Below are 25,263 nucleotides of genomic sequence, written 5' to 3'. Positions count from 1 at the left end.
CAGAGCCAGGTGCCAGAGAGGGAGTCACAGAGAGAGAGAGAGATGAGGGGCCAGGCACCAGGGACAAGCACAGAGGGCCAGACATCTGAGAAAAGGCAGAGTTAGGTGCCAGTGAGAGAAGCACAGAAAGTCAGGCACAAGAGAACTTGGTGCCTGAATGGTGTAGACAAAGCTGACCCAAGCAGGCTGCAAGGCCCAGGGCAAATCAGCCCATGTGGGGCCCTGCCCCCACTCTGATCCCACGCACCCTGAACCCAAAGAAGCTGCTGCCACCAGCAGCGTCAGCAGCAGGGGAGAGTAGGGATAGCAAGCAGCCAGACATGAAACTGGCGGCAGTAGCATGGAGTCGCTATGGCTGCTCCTCCCAGCTCTGTGGGGCCCCCCAAAGTGCAGGGCCCGGGGCGGTCACCTTGATTTGCCTGGGTGTAGGAACAGAGGAGCCGGAGGGCTCCATATAAAGAGGGCGCATAGACTTGATAACAACAGCATTGCATCTGTGAGGCATGGGACACAATAAGGGAAGGCTGGAGTCGTATGTAAACCCCTAGATACTGGGGCATAAAATGGGCAGCTTCCTGCATTATTATAACTAGTATCTTAACAACAAGGCATGGCAAGTAAGACTGGGCAGACTGACCTAGACAGGTGGGCGGGTCGGTACTGTGCCAGGCTCTGGAGAGTGCTCCCTGTCACAATTCTATTGAATTAGCTTAGTTTCGCTTCCATTCCATGCCTTGCCCATGCAATTCAACAGACTCCATGCTCCTATCGCCCCATCAGGACACACAACAGTCCCTCCTCTCCCCCGATTCAAAATCAATGCAAAATCATGTGGTTTAGTAACACATCAAGTCAGTATCGTATTCTATTGTAATATATTATACTATAATATAGACTACTATATTGTATTAGGCCACATTATACCATATTGTACTATACTGTACCATACTATAATGATAGCAGTGCCAGGTACATTCAACACAGAGCTAAGGCCTACAGTTTTGTGCTGCCCACTGCTGGGGAGGAAGGAGAACTGCACCCCATGGCAGCCAGGGCTGGCAGACAACAGGCCTCTCTGAACACAACTGGGGGCATGGGGGGGCAAGGCCTGGCCTCATTTGTATATTAGGAGACAGCTTATTCAAATACAGCTGGGAGGATGGTGGGATCCAGGGTGGTGGGCATACAAATGGGCCTGGAAGGTGCAATACTCTCCCATCCCCCAGCTGCCTCACCCAGAATCGGCTGCATCTCGGCCTTCTCTCTGCTGTGTTACGCTCAGCTATTCCCCACCCTGCTATCTGTGTCCCCCAGAGCTGGTTGCACCTCAGTCCTCCCCAAGCAACCTGATACTCAAGCATCCCACCCCAGAGCTGGCTATACTCCCCCCTGCCCCCCATGTTGGTGCCTGCACTGGAAGGAGACAGGGAGCCAGCAGAGTGCAAAAGCTGCTTTATTAATGACAGACACAGTCCAAGGTGAGGGCTGGAAATCAGATGAGGTGGGGGGAAGGAGGAGGAAGCACCCCAAACTAGAGAAAACAGGTGTCTGGGTTCCCAGGCCCCCTGCTCTCACCCCCGCCCCCCCAGCCTCCACTCCCCTCCCAAGGAACCCAGGTATGCGGGCTCCTACAGGCTGGCTTGCATCCAGCCACATAACTTGCCACATCCTGACCCTGGCAATACATCTGCCAGGCCACCCTGGAGAGGGACAGAAAAACCTGTCAGTCCCAGAGCCCCTCCAGACTCCTGACAGCCCCCCCCCCGACCCCGCAGCACTGCCCCATTGCTCCCCCAGAACCAACACCAGCCCCTACTCCCCACCGCCCCAGAGAACCCAAGCATCCAGGCTTCCAGCCCCACCCCACAGCTCCCACATCCTTCCCAGAAAATCCAGGCATCCGGGCTCCCAGCCCCCACCAAAGATGCTGCATCAGCCCCTGCCCCACCACACACACACCCATCACCATCCATTAGCTGCATAAACACTCCCAGCACCTCTAGGTTCCCATAGACCCTCCCAGCCCCACCAAGTCTCCCTTGCCCCCTTAGCAGGCACTCATCCCACTTGACTCCTGGGCCACAATCTTGACACATCGGATGTCCTCAGCAATATCAGGGGTCAGTAGGACTGAGGTGGGGCAGAGATGGGAAAGGGGTCAGTCAGGGGGGACACCAGACTGGGTGTGTGTGGAGAAGCTGCCAGCTCTGGGGTGGGTGGCTGGGTACAACCAATTATAACAGGCACGGGGAGGGCTGAGATGTGGCCAACTCTGGATAGGGTAGCTAGGGAACAGCCAAGTATAATAGGACATTGACAAGATACAGCCTCTTCCATGCAGTGAGATGCAGCCAAATCTGGGGAAGGAATAGCCAAGTAGAATGCACCATGGGAAGGGATGAGATAAGGCCAGCTCTGGGATGGGGAGGTAGGGTTTGATGAACAGAAGGGTTTGGGGAGAGAGGAAGTGCATCAGGATGGAGAGATGGATGAAGGGATGGCTTTGAGTAGACAGATGGACTGCTGTGTTGAGTGGGTGGTTGGAGGAAGGGAAGGATGGATTGGACAGCTGTGTGTTGAGTGAATGGAAGGAAGGATAGTGAGACAGAAAAATAGATGGCTGTGTTGAGTGGATGGAGGGAGGGGGTAGGGCCCTCACCCGAGCACGAGATGTGGCAGGGGTCAGCTGAAGGCTGTGTCCCATCACAGCACCAGTAGCAACTGTTGATCTGGAAGACGCCAAAGTTGGTGCTGTCGTTGTAGTGTCAGTGCCATGTTGTAATCGCTCTCCTGCTTGGCCATGCACACCCCTGCAGGGGGGACAGCCTCAGTCCCATGTGTGGGGGCGGGGGCAACAGCCAGGCAGGGAACAGGATATAATTACCCCCAAGGAAGGGAGCTCTGGCAAGTAGCAGTGAGTCCACCAGTGGGTGAAGTCTGGACACCTGCATTCTATCTCCCCACCTCCCCTTCCTGAGCAAGGAGAGCCCAGATGTCTAGAGACCTTGCTGCCACCCCTAATGCTTCAGGCAGAGAACTCATAGAGAACCCAAGTATCTGGGCTCCCAGGCCTCCTCATTCTCCTGCATCACAAACTCCCACTCTGCAACCAAACTAGGGATAGAACCCAGGCTCCTGGATCTCCACCTCGAGTCCCCATTCTCGTCCTAGAGAACCCAGGGGTCCAAGTTCCAAGCCCCCACTCACCTACCTGAGAACCTAGGTATCTGGGCTCCTAGCACCACCTACTCTAATTTCTGCTCCAAGCCCAAACCCAGGTGCCCTGGCACTCATAGCTTCCCAGGCTGTAGCCCATGTAGCCATCTAGCCCCAGGCACTATAGCTCCAGTACCAGCTCGCAGCAGGTGAAGAGCCAGCCCTGGGCACCCCCAGGAAATGCCCCCCAGAGAGACAGAAGCAGCAGCTTCATGGGGACAGCAGAGGGCAATGGCCAGCTGAGAGCCAGACCCAGCCTTATACCCTCCTGCCCCACCCCAAGATATCACCCCCCCAGCTTTATCTTTGCCCCTACCTGGATGGTGCCATAGGCTGTATGTTGGGAGCTGCCCATACCTCCCCAAGCCAGGATCATGGGTGCTAGGAGCTGTCCAGACTCCCTAGACAGAGATGGGAGGGTTATTAGGAGCTGTACAAGCCCCCAGACCCGTAGAAGAGGAAATGAGGCAGGGATATTATAAGGAGACCAAAAACAGGCATGAGCTTGTTGACTGAAAGAGTCTATCTTCACCCCAAAACCATTTTGTTAAACAGAAACAGCCCCAATATTTCCCTCATTTTGGCAAATCTTCCAGAAGGAATATTAAGGCACTTTTTAGGGCCCCCTTACTCCCAGCCCACAGCTCTCCCCTTCACCCATAGTGCCCCTCACTCCTGACCTGCAGTCCCAGCCCACCCCTCATCATCCTGCAGTGCCCCTCACTCAACCTGCAGCCCAAGGTTAAGTGCCCCAAGGTTCTTGCTTGCATCAACCCGCCCCACCCCTTGGTTATGTCCTTGAAGCCTGGGCAGAGGCAGGGAGCAGGGGGTGAAGGAGGGTAGTCTGGGTTTATCACCTCCATATCTCCAACCTTGTAGCAGAGTCCTTAAGGAGCCTGGAAAAACACAAGAGCCCAGGAGGGGCTTGCCTGGCACCCAGATGTGTCCAGCTCAGGTGGGGCAGCTGGAGACCAGACAGGTATAACACTGGAGAGGAATAGCTGAGATGCCAGCTCTGGAGTTGAACAGCCTGGAAACGATTGCATGTAACAGGACACAGAGAAGTCTCACACCAGTCTTCATAATGCAGCTACCTCTGGGGTGGGACATGCAGAAACAATGGCATATAACACCACCCAAAGAAGACTTCTTTGGCACAGCAGTACAGACAACTCTGAGGTGGAACAGCCTGGAAATGGCTGCACATAACAGCACATGCTGAAGTCTTGACAAGTGTGAGAATGCAGCCCGCTCTGGGGTAGAACAGCAGCTTATAACAGCACACAGGGAATGCAGTCAGCTCTGGGGTAGAACAGCTGCATATAACACTCCCCAAGGAAGTCTCCCCAGGCCACGGGATGCAGCCAGCTCTGGGGTGGGACGATGGCATATCTCACCATGCAGAGAAGTCTCCCTAATTTCCACAATGCAGCCAGTTCTGGGGTGGAACAGCTAAAAACAGCTGCACAGTTCTGGGAAGACTCTCCAGACTACAGGATACAGCCAGCTCTGGGGTGAAACAGCTGGACAGAATGTTGCAGTGAGAAGGCCTACTCATCCTTGGTCCCAAAAATGCTACGGAGGAGGGCAGGGGCAGGTGGGGGGCTATGATGCTGCTGGATTTCAGGCTCAGTGGGGCGCTGGTGGTAGCCCCAGGCAGAAGCAGGGCTGGGGCCAGAGCCCAGGTTTGGGGCAGGGCGCTGGGCCTTCTCCACGCTGCGCAGGTAGAAGCCGGTTTCCCTCTTGGCCTGAGCAATCTCGGCCCGTAGGCGCTGGGCCTGAGCCTGGCGCTCCCACATCAGGTGTTCGCTGAGGTGGGGCCAGCAGAAGCGATGCAGATACTGGATGGGGGGAAGGAAAGACACAGGGGTAAGTAGGGGCTGGGAACCCAGGCATCCCAGCTCCCAGCCCCAAACTATCCAGGCTCTCAGACTGCACCTCCCCACCATCAGCCACCATTTCCTTCCCAGAGATATGGTGAACCCAGGCATGTGGGCTCCCAGCACCTACCCTGCATCCAGCGATACAGAAAACCGAGGCATCCAGGCTCCCAGATCCTCATCAGCCACCACTCCCTTCCCAGGCTGAGTCCTTAAGGACTCAGCTAAATATGGAGAACCCAGGTCTGGAGTCTAAGGCTCCCCTTTCCCCCTCCCAATCCAGACACAGAGAACCCAGGCATCTGGCTCCTAGACCCCACATCACTCATTGCCATTCTCTTCTCAGAGAAGGGGGAGAACCCAGGTGCCTGGGCTCCAAGCCCCCACCAACCACCCCTATCCAGAGATACAGAGAACCCAGGTATCGCAGACCCCCATACCAGCCACCACTCCTTTTTCAGGAATAGGGAGAACCCAGGCATCCAGGCCTCTGCTCTCACTCCCCTCTCAGAGCCAGAAAAAACCCAGGCATCCAGCTTTGGAAGGGAGAAGCTAAGAAACAGCCAAGTGTAACACCCTATGGGATAGCTCACCCAGTACCAAGATGCACCCAGCTCTGAGGTGGAATAGCCAGGTATAACATGCCCTAGTAGAACTGAGATGCATCTAGCTCTCAGGTGGAATAACCAAGTATAACACCCCCTAGTGAGAGTTAAGCTCACCCAACTCTTGCGTGGAGTGCCAAGTACAACACCCCATAAGGAAGGAAGACTAAAAGGCACCCAGCTCTGATGTGGAACAGCCTTGTACAACACCCCCTCATGAGACCCAAGATGCAACCACCTCTGGGATGGAATGGACATGAATAATAGCCCATTAGGAGAGCCAAGATGTGCCCAGCTCTGGCGAGCAACAGCCACACATACCTTGATGTTCCAGAGGTCAGCATGGAAGCGGCTTCGTTTCCGGGTGCCCATAGGCGTGTTGTGGAGGCTGGAGGCCACCAGCTTGGCCACCCGCTTGTCCCGGAACTCCACCCAGCCCTCCGTGTAGTTCTTGGCCCGTATCCCTGCCACATTCTTCTTCCTCTGCCGCACAAAACGCTCTGGGAGGTGGGGGTAGAAGCAATAGGTCAGCCCCTCCAGTATATCCCCAGCATCCTCATCCCTCCCAAAATGCAGCCAGCTCTAGGGTGCAGTAGCTGGGGAACAGCTAAGTAGAACACAGCACAGGGAAGGCCAAGTTCATCCAGCTTTGGAGAGGGGAACGGCCAAGTATAACTTTGCAAAGCAAGAGCTCACCCACAGCCAAGATGTGCCCGGCTCTGTGGTGGGGGTGGCCAACAGCTGAGGACACCTCTACATAGGAAAACCCTTGATGCAGCCAGTTCTGGGATGAAGCAGTTGGGAAATTGCCCTGTCCTGGGTCCCTTCTCCCATCCCTTAACAGTCCCCCCTGCCAAGGGCCCCACCTATTTCCCCTACCAGAGCCCCACATCCCACATCCACTGCCTATCAGCCCCCAACCCTCTGCAATTAGGTATAACACTCCGCTGGGGACTGTAGAGATGCAGCCAGCTCTAGGGTAGAGTGGCTGTGGAAGAGCAGAGTAGTAACACTACAGGAAAAGACTGCCCAACAGTGCTGAGATGCAGCCATCTCTGGGGTGGAACCGGTAAGTGTAACACCATATAGCAGGGGCTTGGCAGATGCTTTGCTCCACCCCAGAGCTGGCTGCAACTTGGCACCTGGGGAATGGCCAAATATAACACTGCATGGGATAGGGATTCACCCACTACTGAGATGCAGCCAGCTCTAGGGTGGGGCAGCTGGGAAATAGCCAAGTACAACAACAAAAGGGGAAGGCTGCAACAAGGCCAGTTCTGAGGTGGAACAGCTGAGGACCAGCAATGTATAATGCCATAAAGGGTGGGCTGATATGCAGTTACCTCCGAGGTGAAACAGATAGGGAACATAAGCATGACACTGCACTGGCAAGGCAGAGATGCAGCCAGTTCTGGGGTGGAGCAGCTGGGGAACAGCCAAGTATAATACCACATGGCTAGGGACTCACACAATGCCAAAATGCAGCCAGGTCTAGGGTACAACAGCTGAGGAATGGCTAAGTATAACACATGCATGCAAGGCAGGGATGCAGCCAATTCTGGGGTGAAATGGCTAGGGAACAGCACGATACAACACCAGAAGGGGAAAGCCAAGATGCAGCCAGCTGTGGGGAGGACAAGCTGAAGAACAGCCAAGTATAACATCATGTTCGCAAGGCAGCGACACAGCCAGCTCTGGAGTGCAACACCTAGCACTACATAACATCACAAGTCCCCAGACCTAGGCAAGAGAGGTGCCAACCCCAAAGACCCCATCCAGATGCCTGAGTTCCTACTACCCACCCACTCCCAAACTCACCCTCAGGCTGCAGGAAGACACGGCCAACCTCACCATAGGCACCCAGCAAGGTGCGGACATGCCGGGGGCGGAAGCGGGGAGGGATGTGGCCCAGGTAGATGATGCCGGGGACCACCTTCTTCTGTGGGAGAGTTACCTCTCTTGGGCCTTCAGCCTCAGCTGGCTCCTCCTCCTTGGCCAGGGTACCCCCTGCACTGCCCCCCAGCTCTTCAGTGGCACCTGTCACCTCCTCCTCATCATCAGCATTTACTCTGCCCCCTAGCTCTTCAGCCTCCATCACCTCCTCCTCCTCTTCCTTCACTTTGCCCCACGGCTTCTTCTGCATCCCAGGGGGCTGTGACACAAAGAGAGGGGGAGCTGAGATGGAGCCTGGCCCCCACCTTAGGGACCTTCCCCACACCTCCCCCTAACACTTTCTGTTTTCTACCCCCTCCCAACACCTGTCTTTCCTCTCCCAGCTGCATAGCGTCCCATAGCCCCCTCAAACCTCAGGAGCCTTCCCTACACCCCCACAGATCCCTCTCAAACCTTTAGCAAATTCCTCTGAACCCCACAGACCCCCAAACCCTTACCAGCCCCTCAAACTTCAGGGCCCCCTACACTCCAAAAACCATTAGGTGCCCCTCAAATACCATACCCCCCCGAACCCAATAAACACCCTAGACCCTTAGCAGCCCCCACTAGACCCCACAGCTACCTCACAAACCCTTAGAAGCTCCCCTGCACCTGAAAGCTGCCCCATAACCCCCACCTGCACCCCATAGCCCCCTCAAACCCTTAGCAGATACCCCCCACCCCAGAATCCCTCCTGGAATGATAAACTGCTCCCCTCTCCCTGTCCTGGGTCCCTTCTCCCATCCCTTAACAGTCCCCCCTGCCAAGGGCCCCACATCCACCCCCTATCACCCCCAACCCTCTGCAAGCTCCCTCCCCATAAGACTCCTCCTTCACGCGAAAGACCTCTATCCCTGATCTCCTCCCCCACCCCATGACCTCCTCTTTCCTACCCTGCCACCCGCGCCCCCCCACTCACGCGCACACCGGGCGACCTCGCTTTACGGGGCCTGTGTCGCAGACACGGAACTGCAGCCCGGCAACAGGCGGAAATGGAAGAGGGGGCGGGGACAGAACTCCCGGGAGGGGGGAGGGCGGGGACAGAACATTCGGGTGAGGAAATAAGGGACGGGGTTTAGGGGCGCTACGGCCTGTAACAGTTGTTCCCGCCTTTTCCCTAAGGGGGACGTGGCGAGGTGACAGACACACAAACACCCGCCCCAGGCAGCTCCCCCATGAGACACACACCGCGACAGACATAAAGACAGCCCCCCTTGACAGACATACAAACAGCGCCCCCCGTGACAGACAGACACGCAGACAGACCCCCCACCCCACCCCCGCTCCTGGGCAGACAGACACGCGGACCGCACCACCCGCATGAAAGAAAAACATGTCCCGTCCCCCACTTGACAGGGACACAGACAGGCTCTGCATGACAGACAGACTCACAGACAGCCCCACCCCATTTGACAGACACACGGACCCCCTCCCCCTCCTGGACAGACAGACATGCAGACAGCACCAATCCCCTTGACAGAGGCACACACCTCCCCCATGACAAACAGACTGCCACACTAACAAACAGTATCCCCACCCCTGCCCCGCAAGGCCTGACAGATGCACAGAGAGGACCAGGGACCCCTGCATCTTGGGATGTGCATTACCAAGTGCTGACTTTGGGGCCCAGACACCTGGGTTCTCTGCGGGGGGGGAGGGGGGCGGTGACAGCAGGTCAGAGTGGGAGCCGGGATACCCGAGAGCTTTCCCCAGCTCTGGGAGGCAAGTGGGGTGTAGGAGCCTGACATTTGGATTCGTTTCTGCTTCTTTCATGTGCAGCTTCATGCGTCAGTTCCCCACCACCACCACCCCATGCATCTCTCCCCCTCCTCCTTTCTGCTGAGGAGGAGCAGGGGAGCAGCCAGAACCTCCTGGCTAGAGAAGGCACAAGAGGATTAACAAAGGGATCAGCCATGGTAATGCGGCTCAGTGACAGTGGGATGGGTGGGTGGAAAGATGCAGGTGTTATAAGAATCTGGGTGAATGGGCAGGGCGGGGGGGGGGGGTGGTTACACAGGGATGGAGGGATACATGGAAGGAGGAATGGAGACAGCTTCATCAATGATCTGGATGTGTGCATAAAAGGCACACTGGCAAAGTTTGTCAATTACACTAAGCTATGGGGAAGTGCAGCCATGCACCAGGGTAGGCTGATGATCCAAGCGGACCTAGACAGATTAGTTAGACGGGCAAACCAGAACCAGATGCTGTTCAAGAATGAGAAGTGTAAAGTGCTCCATCTGGGGAGGAAAAATCCACAACAAACTTACAGGCTTGGTGATGCTACACTAGCTAGCACCACATCGAAAAGGGACCTGAGGTGTCATAATTGACCATAAAATGAATATGTGCCACCAGTGTGATGCTACAGTTAGCAGAGCAAACAAATACACCAGCCTGCATCAACCGATGCATCTCAAGCAAAACTAAGGAAGTCTTTCTCCCACTGCACTTGGCATTGGTGAGACCACAGCTGAAGTACTACTTCCAATTCTGGGCCCCACACTTCAAGAAGGATGTGGAGAAGCTTGAGAGAATCTAGAGCAGAAACACTCGTATGATTAGGGGCCTGAAGAGCAAGCCATACAAGAAAAGGCTGACAGGTATGGGACTGTTCAGCCTAGAAAAGAGAAGACTTCAGGGGGATTTGGTGGCAGCTTACAAATATATCAGGGGAGAGCGTCAGGGGCTAGGAGAACAAATAGTCACCAGAGTACCCCGGGGGAAACCAGGAGCAAGGGTCATAAACTCCTAGAAGAAGGTTTCAGACCGGATATAAGGAAAAACGTCTTCACAGTTCATGTGACCAGACTGGAACAGACTCCCAGCGGGGGTTGTGCAGGCACCTACCCCAGAGATATTCAAAAGACTGGATGCACACCTTGCTGGGGTTATTTGACCCTAGCAGTTTTTCCTGCCCAGAGCAGGGGGGCTGAACCCAATGATCTCACAAGGTTCCTTCCAGCCCTAAACTTCTGTCTATCTATCTATTGATATGTGTGGGGTTGGGTAAATAGATAGGTAGGATGTATGGCATGCCCCTCGCCCAGCCCCCCACGTGTCCCCCTCCTGGCCAGGCACTACTGAGTGCCGAGCCCTCCCCTCCTCCACCTAATGCAGCCTAATCCTCCCCCTTCCCTGCTGCCTCCATGGCCAGGCTTTATGGCCAGCACAGACCTTTTAGCGTAATTAAGAGACAGCATTTAATTGACATGCAGCCAGCTCTGGGGCAGGGCAGCTGGGAAACATTCGACTGCATATAACACTGCAGTGGGGAGAAGTGGTGGAGGATGATCCGCCAGGGCTAATTTGACCCTGAGCCAATGCGGTCCCAGGGACCAGGTATGGCTGGGCAGGTCAATCCATTCCTTCATCCATCTATCACAAATTCACACCCCCTCTGTCTATCCATCCATTTCTCCATCCCTGGACAGGCACTCCCATCTATCTATCTATCCCCACACACCCTCCTTATCTATTTATCCATTTATCTACCCATTCATCATCACACACCCTGTCTGTCCATCTATCCATCCACCCCTTTATCTATCTATCACCCCTTTATTCATCCATCCATCCATCCACCCCCATACCTTCTCCCTATTCATCCACCCATCCCCACACACCCTCTATCTATCCATGCAGACATCCATCCCCACATACCCACCCATGTCTGTCTGTTTATCTGTCTATTAAATGTGTGTGGGGATGGGTGAATAGATAGGTAGGATCTATGGGGATGGATGGATAGGTAGAGGGGGTATGTAGACAGACTGATGACAGATGGATGGATATATATTGATAGGTAGGTAGTTAGACAGACAGATGTGGATAGGTAGTTAGGTAAGTAGGTAGAGAAATGGGATAGGCAGATGGAGACAGACAGACATGGGTAGGGAGGTAGATAAGTGGGTAGATAAAAAGATTTTAAGCAAGTAAGCTAAGCAAGTATTAGGTAGAGGGAGACCATACAGGTGCTAGCTGGATGGGGGAAGGGAGACGGGGATGGATTTTCCTAGCAGTTCCTGGCTGATCCCGCAGCCCTGTAGGGTTTAATTCAATTGCTTTGAACCAGGAGAGAGCAGCAAGCGTGCGTGCGTGCGTGCGCGTGTGCGTGCGCGTGTGTGTAGGATCCCAGGCAGCCCCAAATCCCATCCCTGTCTCCCACAGCCAGAGCACCCCCGTCCCAGATCTCTCTGTGCCTCACCCAGGCAAGCCTAGCCATTATGCCCCCCCACACCATTTCTCCCAGACAAAAGCAACCCCCAGGACCTGCTTCTCTCCCATCTCCTCTGCCACAGGCCCCCCAGCCCCATGGCGGCACTTAGGAGAGGAAGGGGGGAGCCAAGGAGGCTTCACCTCACACAGCCCTGCGGGAGGGTAGGAACAGAACCCAGACATCCAGGGGCCCCCTTCCCTGCCCAAACCCACCAGGCCCCACTCCCCCTCCCAGAGTGGACAGAGAAGCTAGGTGTCTGGGCTCTTAACCCATAGACTCTATTACTATCCAGAGAACCCAGGTGTCTGGGCACTCCCCTTTCCCCTCCCCCTGCCCTAACTCACCAGTCCCCACTCCCCTCCCAGAAAACACAGGCGTCCAGGCTCCCAGCTCACCTGCTCTCACACCCCTTGGCCTCCAGGCTCTTGGGCTCCTCCTGCTCTAACCTGCCACACCCTACCCAAAGCCAGGGGAAAACCTAGGCATCCAAGCTCTAATACCCCAGACCCCCACCCTGGAATAAAATGAGCTGATGTGGTCTCAGATGGGACCTCTATTCACAGTGCCCCTCACTCTCAACCCACAAGCCCCCCCACTTAGCCCTGCAATGCCCCTCATTCCCAATCTGCAACTCCCCCACCTTAGTCCAGAGGTACCCCTCACACCCAGCCCACAGCCCCCCTTCCCTGGTGGGATGGAACCCAGTAGTCCTTTCCAGGGGACTCCAATCCCTGGGGTCTCTGCCTGGCTCAGGATGGAGTGAAGGAAAGAAGAGAGGCTGACAGGGAGGGAACAGGATAGAGAAGGGAGGGAGAGATGAAGGGAGTGTGGCAGGCAGTGGAGAGCTGAGTGTCCACCCACCACCACCCCTGCTCAGCTCTTCTCCCGCTCCCAGCACCCGGCTCAGTCTCACCAGGCAGCCAACAGGGACAGACGGAGCCAGGGACACCCCCAAACCCAGGCCCCCACACCGGGGTCTGGCGGTAGGGGGGGCCCCAGACCCTGAGAGGAAGGGCTAGGAGGACCCAGGTGTCCAGACACCCCAGAGCAGGCAAGGAGCATCAACGAACATCACAGCCTTGAACAGATAAGGATCAGGTCAGGAGTGAGGGGCATCGTGGGGTGATGGGGGGGAGGGGAGCTAAAAGTCGGGTGTGGCTTGGGGCACCATGCAGCCATTGGGGAACTGCAGACTGGGAGCGAGAGGCATAACAGGACAATGTGGTGTCTACAGGTCAGGAGTAAGGGGCGTCACAGAGTGATATGGGGGTTACAGGTCAGGAGCGAGGGGCACCATGGGGATACAGCGGGGCTGCAGATTCGGAGTAAGCAGCACCATGGGGGGTTACTGGTTGGGAATGAGGGGCACCGCAGGGCCATTGGGGGCTGCAGGTCAGAAGTAAGGGACACCACAAGGATGCAGTGCTGCAGGTTGGGAGTGAGGGTCACCATTAGGGTGGGGAGAAACTCTCTGTATCCCCCTCCCTGATACCCACCATCTCCCCCCCAGGCTCTGAACTCCGCCATGATCCTGCTGCTGCCCCCCACCACCTTCCTGCTTCTGCTGTTGCTGCTGTGGGGGTACATGGAGGCCCAGCAGCCCACTCAGCCCCACTCTATCAAGATTGAGGGTGACATCACTCTGGGGGGGCTCTTCCCAGTGCACTCCCGGGGTCCAGCGGGGGTACCCTGTGGGGCAGTGAAGAAAGAGAAGGGCATCCACCGCATGGAAGCCATGCTCTATGCCCTGGACCAAGTCAACAGCGACCCCCAGCTCCTGCCTAACCTCACACTGGGTGCCCGCATCCTTGACACCTGCTCCCGTGACACCTATGCCCTGGAGCAGTCACTGACTTTTGTCCAAGCCTTGATCCAGAAGGACACAACTGAAGTGCGCTGCTCCGACGGGCGCCCACCCATCCTGCCCCGGCCTGAGCGGGTGATGGGCGTCATTGGGGCCTCGGCCAGCTCTGTCTCCATCATGGTAGCCAATGTGCTGAGGCTCTTTGCGGTGAGTTGTGGTGGGTGGCGGAGTGTAGGCAATGGTACAACCCAACCAATGGTAGGGGCCAATGAGACCCAAATAATTGTATGACCCAATCTCACCTAACAAATGGTACAACCCATTGCTACCCAACCAATGGTAGCACCCAGCCAACCCTACAACCCAGTGAGACCCAGCCAATGCTACTATCTAATGCGGAGGTGGGCAAAATGCAGCCCATGGGCCAAATACAGCCCACCAGGCCATTCTATCTGGCCCCCAGGGCGCCTAAAAATCTAGAAAATTAATATTTATTTGCCCCTGGCTGCCTGTCATGCAGCTCTTGATGGCTTGCCAAAACTCAGTAAGCAGCCCTCCACCCAAAATAATTGCTCACCCCGGATCTAATGAGACCCAACCAGTATTACCACCAATATGATCCCATGGTGTTCAAACAATTATATGATCCAATGACACCCAACCAAAGATACAATTCAAGCAATAATATCTCCTAATGAGACCCAACCATTGTTATGGCCCACTGAGACCTAACCAATGGTATGACTCACGGGTACCTAACCAACGGAGAAGCCCGATGGCACTCAACCAATGATATGACCTAATAAGAGCGAACCAATGATATGACTCAATAATGGCCTGCTGAGCAATGGTACAATTCATTGGTATCCAATGGGGGCTGTGCAGTAAGAGCAGGCAGGTCTGGGAGTAGACACCTGGGTCCTCTGGGAGGGGAGTGGGTCTGGCGTGAGAGTAGAGGGGGCTGGGAGCTGGATGCCTGGTTCGCTCCAGCTCTGGAAAGCAGACTAAAATGATCCTTCCAGCTGTTCTTCTGTGGATTCTCTCCCCTACCACAATTCTGCCCCTCCCATTCCCAGATCACCCGTTTAATCCATTAACCAAGTGGCTAACAAGGCTGGTGAGATAGCGGGACCCCCTCCCCCACAATCAGGGGGGGGGTGCAGAAAGATGTCATTACCCATAATCCCTTGGGGCACCGCTCAAATGGCAAATGCTCCTGCAGATTAGAGGAGATTAAGGGTTGTGCCAGGGGCTGCCCCCCTGATAATCCCCCTCCCCACCCACCCTAGGTCATCAGGGCTATGTACAGCACTCAGCAGCCCCTAATCCCAACCTGGAAGGTCTGTACAGCACCTGGCACCCCTAATCCCAGCCTGGAGGGTCTATACAGTGCCCAGCACTCCCCAATCCCAGCCTGCGGGGTCTGTACAGCATTCCTGGGTGCCCTGCTTCAGAGCTGGCTGCATCCATATTGCTGTTATACTCAACTATCTCCAACCAACTGCTCCACAGAGCTGGCTGCATCTGTGCCCTTCACCTAATACAGGGGTCATACCCCCAGGGGTACTTGGGAAGGCCCCAAGGGATACACGTGGGCGGGGACGGAGCACCACTACCCACCACCCCACACCACCATCTCCCAGGAGCAGGGCTAGGGCAGGGACAGGGCAGCAGCACCCCTCTGCAGGCTGCACAGGCACCACCCAGCCGGTCAGATGTGGAGCGGGGGAGGGGGAAGCTTACATGAGGCAGTGGCTGCTGCCACTATCCACCACCCACCACTCACGCTGCAACTTCGCATCCAGCCGCGTGACACCCCACCCCCCCTCGCATATTAAAAAAGGTTGATAACTCCTGATGTACTGTATAATACTTGGTCATTTTCATTCCCACCAGAGTTGGCTGCACCTCTGCAGCCATTATACTCAGCCAATTTCAACCTGTTCCACCCAAGCTAGCTAGATCTTAATCCTCCCCATACCTGTCCTGTTCCCTACCTGCCCTACCCTAGAGCTGACTTCATCTTCACCTTCCCTAGGCTGTGTTATTACTCAACGAATCTCAGCTTCTTCTATCCCAGAACTGGGCCACATCTCAACCCTCTCTATGCTGTGTTATACTCAGCCATTTTCCACCTGTTACACCACAGAGCTGGCTGCATCTCAACCCTCTTCCCCATGCATTATTCTACTCAGTCTATCCCAACTTGTTCTAGCCCAGAACTGTCTGCATCTCTGTAGCAGTTACTGTATACTTATCCATTCTCAGCCTGTCCCACCCCAGAGCTGACAGCATCTGTACCCATCATCTGCTGTGTTATATTCAGTTGTTCCACCCCAGAGCTGGGTGCCTCTCTGCAGCTGTTATACTTGGCTGACCTCAACCTCTTCCATCCCACAGCTGGGCTCATCTCAACCCTCCCCAAGCTGTATTATACTCAGCTGATGTCAACCTGTTCTACCCCAGAACTGGCTGCATCTCCACAGCCATTACACTCAGCTAATATCAATCTGTTCCACCCCAGAGCTGGCTGCATCTCTGTAGCCCTTATACTCACCAAATCTCAATCTGTCCCACCCCCGAGTGGCCACATCTCAACCTTTCACATGGTGTGTTATACTCAGCTGCTCTCAAACTGTTCTACCCCAGAGCTGGCCACATCTCTCTAGCCATGATATTCAGCTGTATGCAGTCTCTTCCATCCCAGAGCTGGCCACATTTCAACCTTCCCCATGCTGTTATATTCACCTGATCTCAACATGTTCTATCCCAGAGCTGGCCGCATCTTTGCAGCTGTTATACTCAGCCATTCTCCACCCACTGCATACCAGAGCTAGCCACATATCCTTGCTTCTTTTGTCCCCTACCCCCCAGATCCCGCAGATCAGCTATGCGTCCACAGCGCCGGAGCTGAGCGACAACACGCGCTATGAGTACTTCAGCCGCGTGGTCCCCCCAGACTCCTACCAGGCCCAGGCCATGGTGGACATAGTTCAGGCACTGGGCTGGAACTACGTGTCCACGCTGGCCTCTGAGGGCAACTACGGTGAGAGTGGGGTCGAGGCCTTTGGGCAGATATCCAGGGAAGCTGGTGAGTAGGGCGCAGTGGAGCGATGGAAAAGGGGTCAGGGGTGACAGGCACTATTCCACACTCCCCCCACCCCCACCCCCAGGTGGGCTCTGTATCGCCCAGTCCATCAAGATCCCAAGGGAGCCAAAGCCAGGCGAGTTCGACAAGCTCATCAAGCGGCTCATGGAGACACCCAACGCCCGTGGCATCATTCTCTTCGCTAATGAGGATGACATCAAGTGAGAGACCAGGGGTGGTGGTGTCTGGATAGTTCCTAGCACACCCCATCCTGTGGGGTGGGGTCTATGCAGCTCCCAGCTTCCCTATATTTTGGCCTGGGGGTCTATATAGCTCCTACCATTCTTGACCCTGGCCTGGGGGTTTGTACAGCACCTGGTGCCCTTGGATCCTGGCCTGGACGGTGGTGAAGAAGTGGGGGAGGGGGCTGCCCTGACCCTGTCTCTGCCCCCTTGCAGGCGGGTGCTGAAGGCAGCAGCCCAGGCCAACCTGACAGGGCACTTCCTGTGGGTCGGCTCTGACAGCTGGGGGGCCAAGACAGCCCCAGTGCTGGGCCATGAGGATGTGGCTGAGGGCGCTGTCACCATTCTGCCCAAGCGCACACCCATTGAAGGTACCAGGAGATGGGGTTAAGGGGTGGGGTGCAGCCTGGTGGAGGGGGTGGCGCTTAGGGGAACCAGGGGGCAGGGTCTGGAGAGGGAGGAGCTTAAGGGGGAACAGGACAGCAGGGGAGGAGCTTAGGGGGGCAAGGGGGTGGGACCTGAGGGGAGGAGCCTAGAGGGATCAGGGGGTGGGGTCTCTGATGGAGGGGAAAGGGCATAGGAGTGCCCCCCCAGGCCTCACCCCTAAGACCACCCACTGCTGATGGAGGGCATGGAAGGGAAGCAGCCAAGGGGAGTGGGCAGTCTTAGGGGTGAGGCCTGGGGGACAGGGCCTGGGGTAGAAGCCAAGGGACAGAGCCTCTGAGGAAAGGAGGTGGAGCCTGAGTGCTGTAGGACATGGGGTGGGGCATGATGGGTGGAGCCTGGATTTGAGGGGTGGGACTCATGGGGCAAGATCTATAGGGCCTAGGCTTATGGTTCAGAGCCACTAGGGCATTGTGGGTGGGGCCCCAGCCTCTTGTGACCTAAGGGAAGGGCATGAGTGGGGGTGTGCACTGCCCCACATCCTGGGAGACAGCCCACCCCTCACACTGAGGACTCCCCCACCCCTCAGGCTTTGATCAATACTTCACTTCCCGCTCCCTGGAGAACAACCGCCGCAACATCTGGTTTGCCGAGTTCTGGGAGGATGACTTCAGCTGCAAGCTGACGCATCCAGGCAGTGCCCCCGGCTCTGAGCCAGCCCGCAAATGCACCGGTGGGTCCAGCGATGCAGCCAGCTGTGAGGTGGAGCAATGAGAAATGGCCAAGTAGAACAAGAAGGGGGCAGGCTGAGATGCAGCCACCTCTGGGGTGTGGGACTGTAGAAAGACGAAATTATCACAAAACATGCACCCAGCTCTGGGGTGGAACAGTGCAAGGACTGGCTAAGTATAACACTTCATATAGGGAACTTTTCTAAGATTGGCATCCCCTAGAGGGGAATGATGTAGCCAGCTCTGGGGTGGGGAGGTGCAAATAGCCAAGTATAACACCACAAAGGCTGCAGCCAGTTCTGGAGGGGTAACAGGTTGGGGGAATGCCTGCATAGCACACCACCAAAGATGTGACCAGCTCTAGGGTATAACACCCCCACTCCCTGCAGGGGCAGAGCGCATCGGGCAGGACTCACCCTACGAGCAGGAGGGGAAGGTGCAGTTCGTCATCGATGCTGTCTACGCTATGGCCCATGGACTCCATGCCATGCATCAGGCCCTATGCCCCGGTGCCCCTGGCCTCTGTCCCCTCATGGACCCCTTGGATGGGCATGACCTGCTGCAGTTCATCCGTGCCGTCAGCTTCAACGGTGAGTGGCTGCAAGTTTGGAGTAAGAAGCACTTTAGGGGTGGGGGGAGGACTCTGGGTGAGAAGGGAGGGGCACCATGGGGGCGGGGGTTGTGGGATGGAAGCAAGAGGCACCACAGGGGAATGGGGAGGGACTGTGGGGTGAAAGTGAGGGGCACCATGGAGGGGCTATGGGGTGGGAATGAGGGCACTGTGGGAGAACGGAGGATGCTCCAGGTCAGGAGTCAAGGGCATTGAGGGGATGAGAGAGGCTGCAGGCTGGGATTGAGGGGCAGTTCCTGGGGCAATCACCCCTTCCTGCCCCATCAGGCAGCGCTGGGACTCCTGTCACCTTCAATGAGAATGGTGATGCCCCTGGACGCTACGACATCTTCCAGTACCAGGTGACCAATGCCAGCACCCCCGGCTACCGCGCCATTGGCACCTGGACGGAGACCCTGCGGCTCAACGTGAGCTGGGGGAGGGGGAAGGGGAGGGGGGTGAAATCCCAGGGTCCCAAGGCCAGCCCCCACCCCAGAGCTGGCAGCATCTGAGAGCTTTTACTGTGTCCAGTTTTGGGCTCCACATTTCAAAAAGGATGTGGAGAAGCTTGAGAGGGTGCAGAGGAGAGCCATGCACATGATCAGGGTCAGGAAAACAGACCTTATAATGAGAGACTGAGAGCAATAGGGCTCTTTAAGCTGGAAAAGCACAGGCTCAGGGGTGATCTGGTGGCCACCTATAAGTTTATCAGGGGTGCTCATCAGGATCTGGGAGAATAACTGTTCATCAGAGCCCCCCAAGGGATGACAAGATCAAACGGTCACAAACTCCACTGTGATCGGTTCAGGCTGGACATAAAAAAGAACTTCTTCACTGTCCGAGCCCCCAAGGTTTGGAATAGACTGCCGCTGGAGGTGGTTCAAGCACCTACTTTGAACACCTTCAAGACACATTTGGATGCTTATCTTGCTGGGATCCTAAGATTCCTGCTGACTTCCTGCCCCTGGAGCAGGGGGCTGAACTTAATGATCCTCCAGGGTCCCTTCCAGCCCAAATGTCTTTGAAATCTATGAAATCTTTTGGGTGCCACATTCTACTCAGCCATTGCCTCACTCCAGAGCTGGCTGCATCTTTGCAACTGTTACACTCAGCTGTTGCCCATGAGCTCCACCCCAGAGCTGGCCATATTTCAGCTTAACCTGTAGAACATTATATTTGGACAGTCCCCACAGGCACCACCCCAAAGCTAGCTGCCGTATCCAGGCAGCAGTTTCCTTCTAGCTTCTCCACCCCAGAGCTGGCTACATCTGTACCCTTTTTGTGCACTATTATACGCAGCTGGCCCCTCCCAACCTGCTCCATACCAGAGCACTGCATCTATACAGCTGTTCCACTCAGCTGTTCCTAGGTGTTCCACCCCAGAGCTACCTACATCCATGCTCTTTTTATCCACTGTTACACTCAGCTATCCCCTCACACTCCACCCCACAGCTGGATACATCTACATAACTACTATGCCCAATTGTTCCACCTGAGCTAGCTGCCAACTATATAGCCATTATACTCAGCCCCTCCTCCCTGTCCCATCACAGAGCTGGCAACCTTTATATACTTGTTTTTCTTAGCTGCCCCCCCTCCAAACTGGTTGTATCTGTCACTATTACACTCCAAAACTGTCCACCTCTACATGGCTGTTATACTCAGCCATTCCCTCACTAGGGCTGTCTGCATACAACTCAGACATTTCATCTGAGAACTGGCTGGATTTATATAGCTATTACACTCAGATGTTGCCATCTGTTCCACCCCAGAACTGGCTGCCCCTATATAGCTCTCCTTACCTGTTCTACCGCCAGAACTGGCCACATATGTATAGCTGTTAGACTGTTTCTACCTGTTTTACCCCAGAACTGGCCACATGTATATGGCTTTTATACTCAGCCATTTCCACCCCCCAGAGCTATCTGCATCTATATAGCTGTTATACTCAGCTACTCTTAGGCACTCCACCCCACAGCTGGCTGCATCTATGTTACCCTCCAAACCTGGCCACATCTAAATAACTGTTATACTCAGTCATTCCTACTTGTTTCACTGCAGAATTGCCTGCATCTATATAGTTGTTATACTCTGATATTCCTGGCTACTCCACCCCAAAGCTGGCTGCACCTATGGCACTGTTATTGTCAGCTGTTCCACCCCAGAGCTTGCTGCATTTATGTAGCTATTATACTCAGGTGTTCCACCCCAGAACTAACTGCATCTCTAGCTGATACACTCAGCTGTTCCACCCCAGACCTGGCCATATCTCTATAGCTGCTACATTCAGCAGTTCCACCCCAAAACTAGCTGTATGTCTAGAACTATAACACTCAACCGTTCTTCCCTGCTTCCTCCCAGAACTGGCCATATCTATATAGCTGTTACTCAGCCATTTCCCCCCAGAGTCAGATGTATCTACACAGTTGTTGCCCACCAGAGCTGGCTACATTTATGTAGCCTTTACTTCAGCTGTTTCTACCTGTTCCACCTCAGAACTGGCTGCATCTGTATAGTTATTATTCTCTGCTGATCCACCTGTGTTGGCTGCATCTGTACAGCTGTTCCACCCTGAACTCCAGCCCAGATCTATATCACTGTTACACTCAGCCATGTTCCACCCCAAAATGGGCTGCATGTATATGACAGTTATACTCAGCCATTCCACCCTAGCCTCATCTGCCTTTCTCTCCCCTCACACCTGCAGCTAGAGGACATGCAATAGTTGGATGGCTCTGGACCATGCCCTTCCCCTGTACAACCTGCCCTGTGTCCCCAGCAAGTGTAAGGCGCTACTGAAAGGCATCCCCTGCTGCTGGTACTGCTGTTATACTCAGCCTTCCCACCCCAGAACTAGCCACATCTATGTTGCTGTTACACTACACTGTTCCTCCCTGTCCTAACCCCAGAGCTGGCTACACTTATACACTGGTTATATTTAGCCATTTCCCACTACAGCTGGCCATCTCTATGTAGCCATTATACTCAGTTGTACCTACCTGTTCCACCTCAGAATTGGCTGCATCTCTATAGCTGTTACACTCAGCCATTCCTAGCTGCTTCACCCCAGAGCTGCCTACATCTAAATAACCATTCCAGTTATCCATTCTACAACCCCTGCCACCCCAGCTGCATCCCTTTAGCCATTACACTCAGTCATTCTACCCCAGAACTGACTGCATTCCTACAGCTGTTATATCTGGCTCTTCCACCCCAGAGCTAGCCACATCTCTATAGCTCTTAAGCTCCCTGCTCCACCCCAGCCTTATTTGCCTTTCTCTGACCCCTTTCTTTCAGCTGGAGGACATGCAGTGGTCTGGAGGCTCCCAGGCCATTCCCCCCTCCCTGTGTAGCCTCCCCTGTGGCCCTGGTGAACGCAAAGCACTGGTGAAAGGTGTCCCCTGCTGCTGGCACTGTGAGCTGTGCGATGGCTACCGCTACCAGGCTGATGAGAGCACCTGCCTGCCCTGCCCCTATGACCAGCGGCCCAGCCACAACCGCACCTCTTGTGAGCCCACACCTGTAGTCACTCTGAGCTGGGGGTCTCCCTGGGCTGCTGTGCCTGTGGCGTTGGCTGTGGTTGGCATGGGAGCCACCCTCTTTGTCCTAGTGACCTTTGTGCGGCACAATGACACACCGGTAGTGAGAGCCTCAGGCCGAGAGCTCAGCTACCTCCTCCTAGCTGGCATCCTGCTGGTCTACTTGGCCACCTTCTTGCTGGTGGCTGAGCCACAGGCCAGTGTCTGTGCTGGTCGGCGCCTGCTACTGGGGCAAGGCTTAGCCGTGACCTATGCAGCACTGCTGACCAAGACCAACCGCATCTACCGCATCTTCGAGCGGGGGAAGAAATCCGTGACCCCCCCCCGCTTCATCAGCCCCCGCTCCCAGCTGGTCATTGCCGGGGGGCTCTCACTAGTCCAAGCTGCTGGTGCGCTGGCCTGGGTGGCAGCTTCCCCACCCCACGCTGTGGTGGACTTTGCCCGCGGGAGGCACGGGGACCCCCGTGAAGCTCGGGCTGTGCTGCGGTGTGACATGTCTGACCTATCCATCCTGGGCTGCTTGGCCTATGGTCTAGGGCTCATGGCCACGGGCACCATCTATGCTGTCAAGGCTCGTGGCGTACCTGAGGCCTTCAACGAGGCCAAGCCTGTGGGATTCGCCATGTACACCACCTGTGTTGTCTGGCTCGCATTCATGCCCATCTTCTTTGGCACTGCCCAGGCCGAGGAGAAGGTTGGTGATGAGGGAATTCTGGCAGGGAGGGGGCGTGGTGGAACTGGGGAAACCAAATGTCTGGAGAGGAGACCAAGGCATCCCACCAGAACAGGGGAATCCAGGTGCCTGGGATAGGTGAAGGGCGGGTGTACCCAGACATCTGGGTGCACAACGGGAAGGTGGGTGTCTGGGGCAGGAGGATCCAGGGAAGGCGGGGGAGGAAGAAGGAAACCCAGGCATCCAGGGGAATCCAGGTGTCTGGGATAAGGGAACCAAGGCATCTGAGGGAAAGGAGGAGGTATCTGAGAAGAGAGCAGGAAAGGTGAGGAGGGTGGACCCAAGTGTCCGGGGCGTGGGGAGGGTGGAGTCCGGGAGGAACCTTGGCCCAAGCCCCACCCCTCTCGTGCCCCACTCCCTCACCCCAGCCCAGCCCCGCCCAGCCAGATCTAAGCCCCGCCCACTCCCCTGCGAAATCACGCTTTCTGCCCCAGTCCCGCCCCGGATAAACCTATTTCCCGCTAATCCCCGCCCCTCTACACCAAGCCCCAACAACTCCCATGCGTCCCTCCCTGCTCAGCCCCACCCATTCTCCCCCACCCCGCTAATTCAAGTCCCTCCCCTGGCGCAGCTGTACGTCCAGACAGCGACACTGACTGTTTCGCTGAGCCTAAGTGCGTCCGTGCCGCTGGGGCTGCTCTTCCTGCCCAAGGTACACGTGGTACTGCTGCGGCCCGAGCTCAACGTGGCCAAGCGCAAGCGCAGCCTCAAGACCGCGCCCGGCCCCGCCCCCGAAGGACAGGCCCCGCCTCCCTGAGCCCGGTAAGCCCCTCTTCCCGGTCGGCTCCGCTCTCAGGCAAAGCTACTCCCACAGGCTCCCTGACCCATCGCTTAAGCCACGCCCCCACTGCATAAAGCCCACCCACCATGTGTAGACATGCCCCCCGCTGCCAAAGCCACGCCCCTCAATCTAGTCGGCTGCACCCTACGCAAAGCTTCCACTGGTAGCCTGGCCTCAGTATTAAACGACACCCTACTGTGCAAGCCCCGCCCACCACGCAGACCCGGCCCTTAGGGCAGGTAGGTCCCGCCCCCGCTACTAGCCACGCCCCGCTACCAAAGCCACAACACTCTGGTCCGCTCTCCCTTGCCTGGACAAAGCCCCTCCTACCAGTAGCCCGGCCTATGTATTAAGCCACACCCGCTCGTGCAACCCCGCCCACCAGTCAAGACCCCGGCCCCTTAATGGAAACCTGCGCCCCCATTATCAAAGCCACACCTCTACATGGGAACCATCTCCCCGGTTGGCAGTCAGGCCTATGTATTAAGCCACTTCCCTCTGTGTGCAAGTCCTGCCCACCAGGTAAAGCCATGCCGCCACGGATAGCTACACCCCTGCAGGCACCACAGCTGGTTAAACCATGCCCCCACATGGGTATCATCTTCCCAGGGCAGTCAGGCCAAGCTCCACTCACCAGGCAAGGCTCTGCCCCCTTCACCAGGTAAGCCACCTTCTGCCTGGTTACTTCTGCCAGTGCAAGCCCTGCCCCCATTAAGGTAAGCCATACCCCACTGTAATAGCCCTCTCTTCACTGACAGTCTGGCCCATTTAAGCCCCACCACCTCAGCCCCCTCAAGCAAGGGGTGCATGGCAATTCCTCACACCGGGCTGTCCAAGTGTGGGGCATAGCTGTACTTCTTACACCCCAGGATGAGGGGGAAGTGAAACCACAGCCCTTTTGCAAGGGCTTTCCATACCAGGGGCCCTTGTGCAACAGGGGCCTCGCACAGACAGGACACCAACTAGACAATAGGTCTCAGGATTCTCTGGGGGTAGGAAAGCCCGGATGCCTGGGTTCTCTCCCTACTGTGGGAAGGGAGTGTGGGACAAGTCAGGGGTCTGAAAGAACCCAGGCTTTCAGGCTTTCAGCCCTGCACCCAGCTCTAACCCCCCTCCCCCTTGTGTCCTTTCTAGGCCACCCCAGAAGCACCAGGACCCAAAGAAGAGCAAGAGGATGGGGGGGAGGGAGGCAAGAGAGCAATAAACCGCCATTTTGTAGACAATCAACCCAAGTTGCTCCACAGGGCGGGTGGGGGGCTCAGATGCCTGGGTTCCTTTCTGCAGTCACCCCCCCCGCCCAACATTCAATGGAAGTCACTGGACCCCATTTCCAGGGTGAGGAGAAAACCTAGGCTCACAGCACCCCCTGCTCCCACCCTCCAGCTTCCTTCCCCTCCCAGGGAATCCAGCCTCCCCTGTTTCCACTCCCAGCCCACACTCCTTTCCCAGGGTACCCAGGTTCCCAGACCCCTCCTCCCACAAAGAACCCATCTGACTCC

The 25,263-nt window shown here is 56.0% G+C and overlaps 2 protein-coding genes across 2 annotated transcripts; one reads left to right on the top strand and one right to left on the bottom strand.

Annotated features, from left to right (window-relative positions):
• Nucleotides 1-1,806: 1,806 nt before the first annotated feature.
• Nucleotides 1,807-23,719, bottom strand: ABT1 (activator of basal transcription 1). Its single transcript, XM_090059671.1, has 5 exons — nt 23,581-23,719; nt 7,520-7,853; nt 6,023-6,201; nt 3,533-5,057; nt 1,807-2,810 (listed from the first exon to the last, which is right to left on the bottom strand). The coding sequence occupies exons 2-4, from the start codon at nt 7,842-7,844 to the stop codon at nt 4,767-4,769; spliced, it is 795 nt and encodes a 264-aa protein (XP_089915797.1). The 5' UTR covers nt 7,845-7,853; nt 23,581-23,719; the 3' UTR covers nt 1,807-2,810; nt 3,533-4,766.
• On the top strand, nt 8,554-25,180 carry LOC149858545 (metabotropic glutamate receptor 6-like). The gene is made up of 11 exons (XM_090059674.1): nt 8,554-9,549; nt 13,363-13,863; nt 16,531-16,747; nt 16,830-16,965; nt 17,203-17,357; nt 17,960-18,103; nt 18,491-18,691; nt 19,000-19,139; nt 22,009-22,944; nt 23,555-23,745; nt 24,899-25,180. The coding sequence occupies exons 1-10, from the start codon at nt 9,547-9,549 to the stop codon at nt 23,738-23,740; spliced, it is 2,619 nt and encodes an 872-aa protein (XP_089915800.1). The 5' UTR covers nt 8,554-9,546; the 3' UTR covers nt 23,741-23,745; nt 24,899-25,180.
• The last annotated feature ends 83 nt before the right edge of the window (nt 25,181-25,263 follow it).

Source organism: Crocodylus siamensis, chromosome 8, assembly GCF_052110815.1.
Source record: "Crocodylus siamensis isolate JL-2025a chromosome 8, ASM5211081v1, whole genome shotgun sequence".
NCBI classification, from domain to species: Eukaryota; Metazoa; Chordata; order Crocodylia; family Crocodylidae; genus Crocodylus; species Crocodylus siamensis.
Note: the sequence above shows the minus strand (reverse complement) of the source record. Positions and strands in the feature narration are given on the sequence as shown.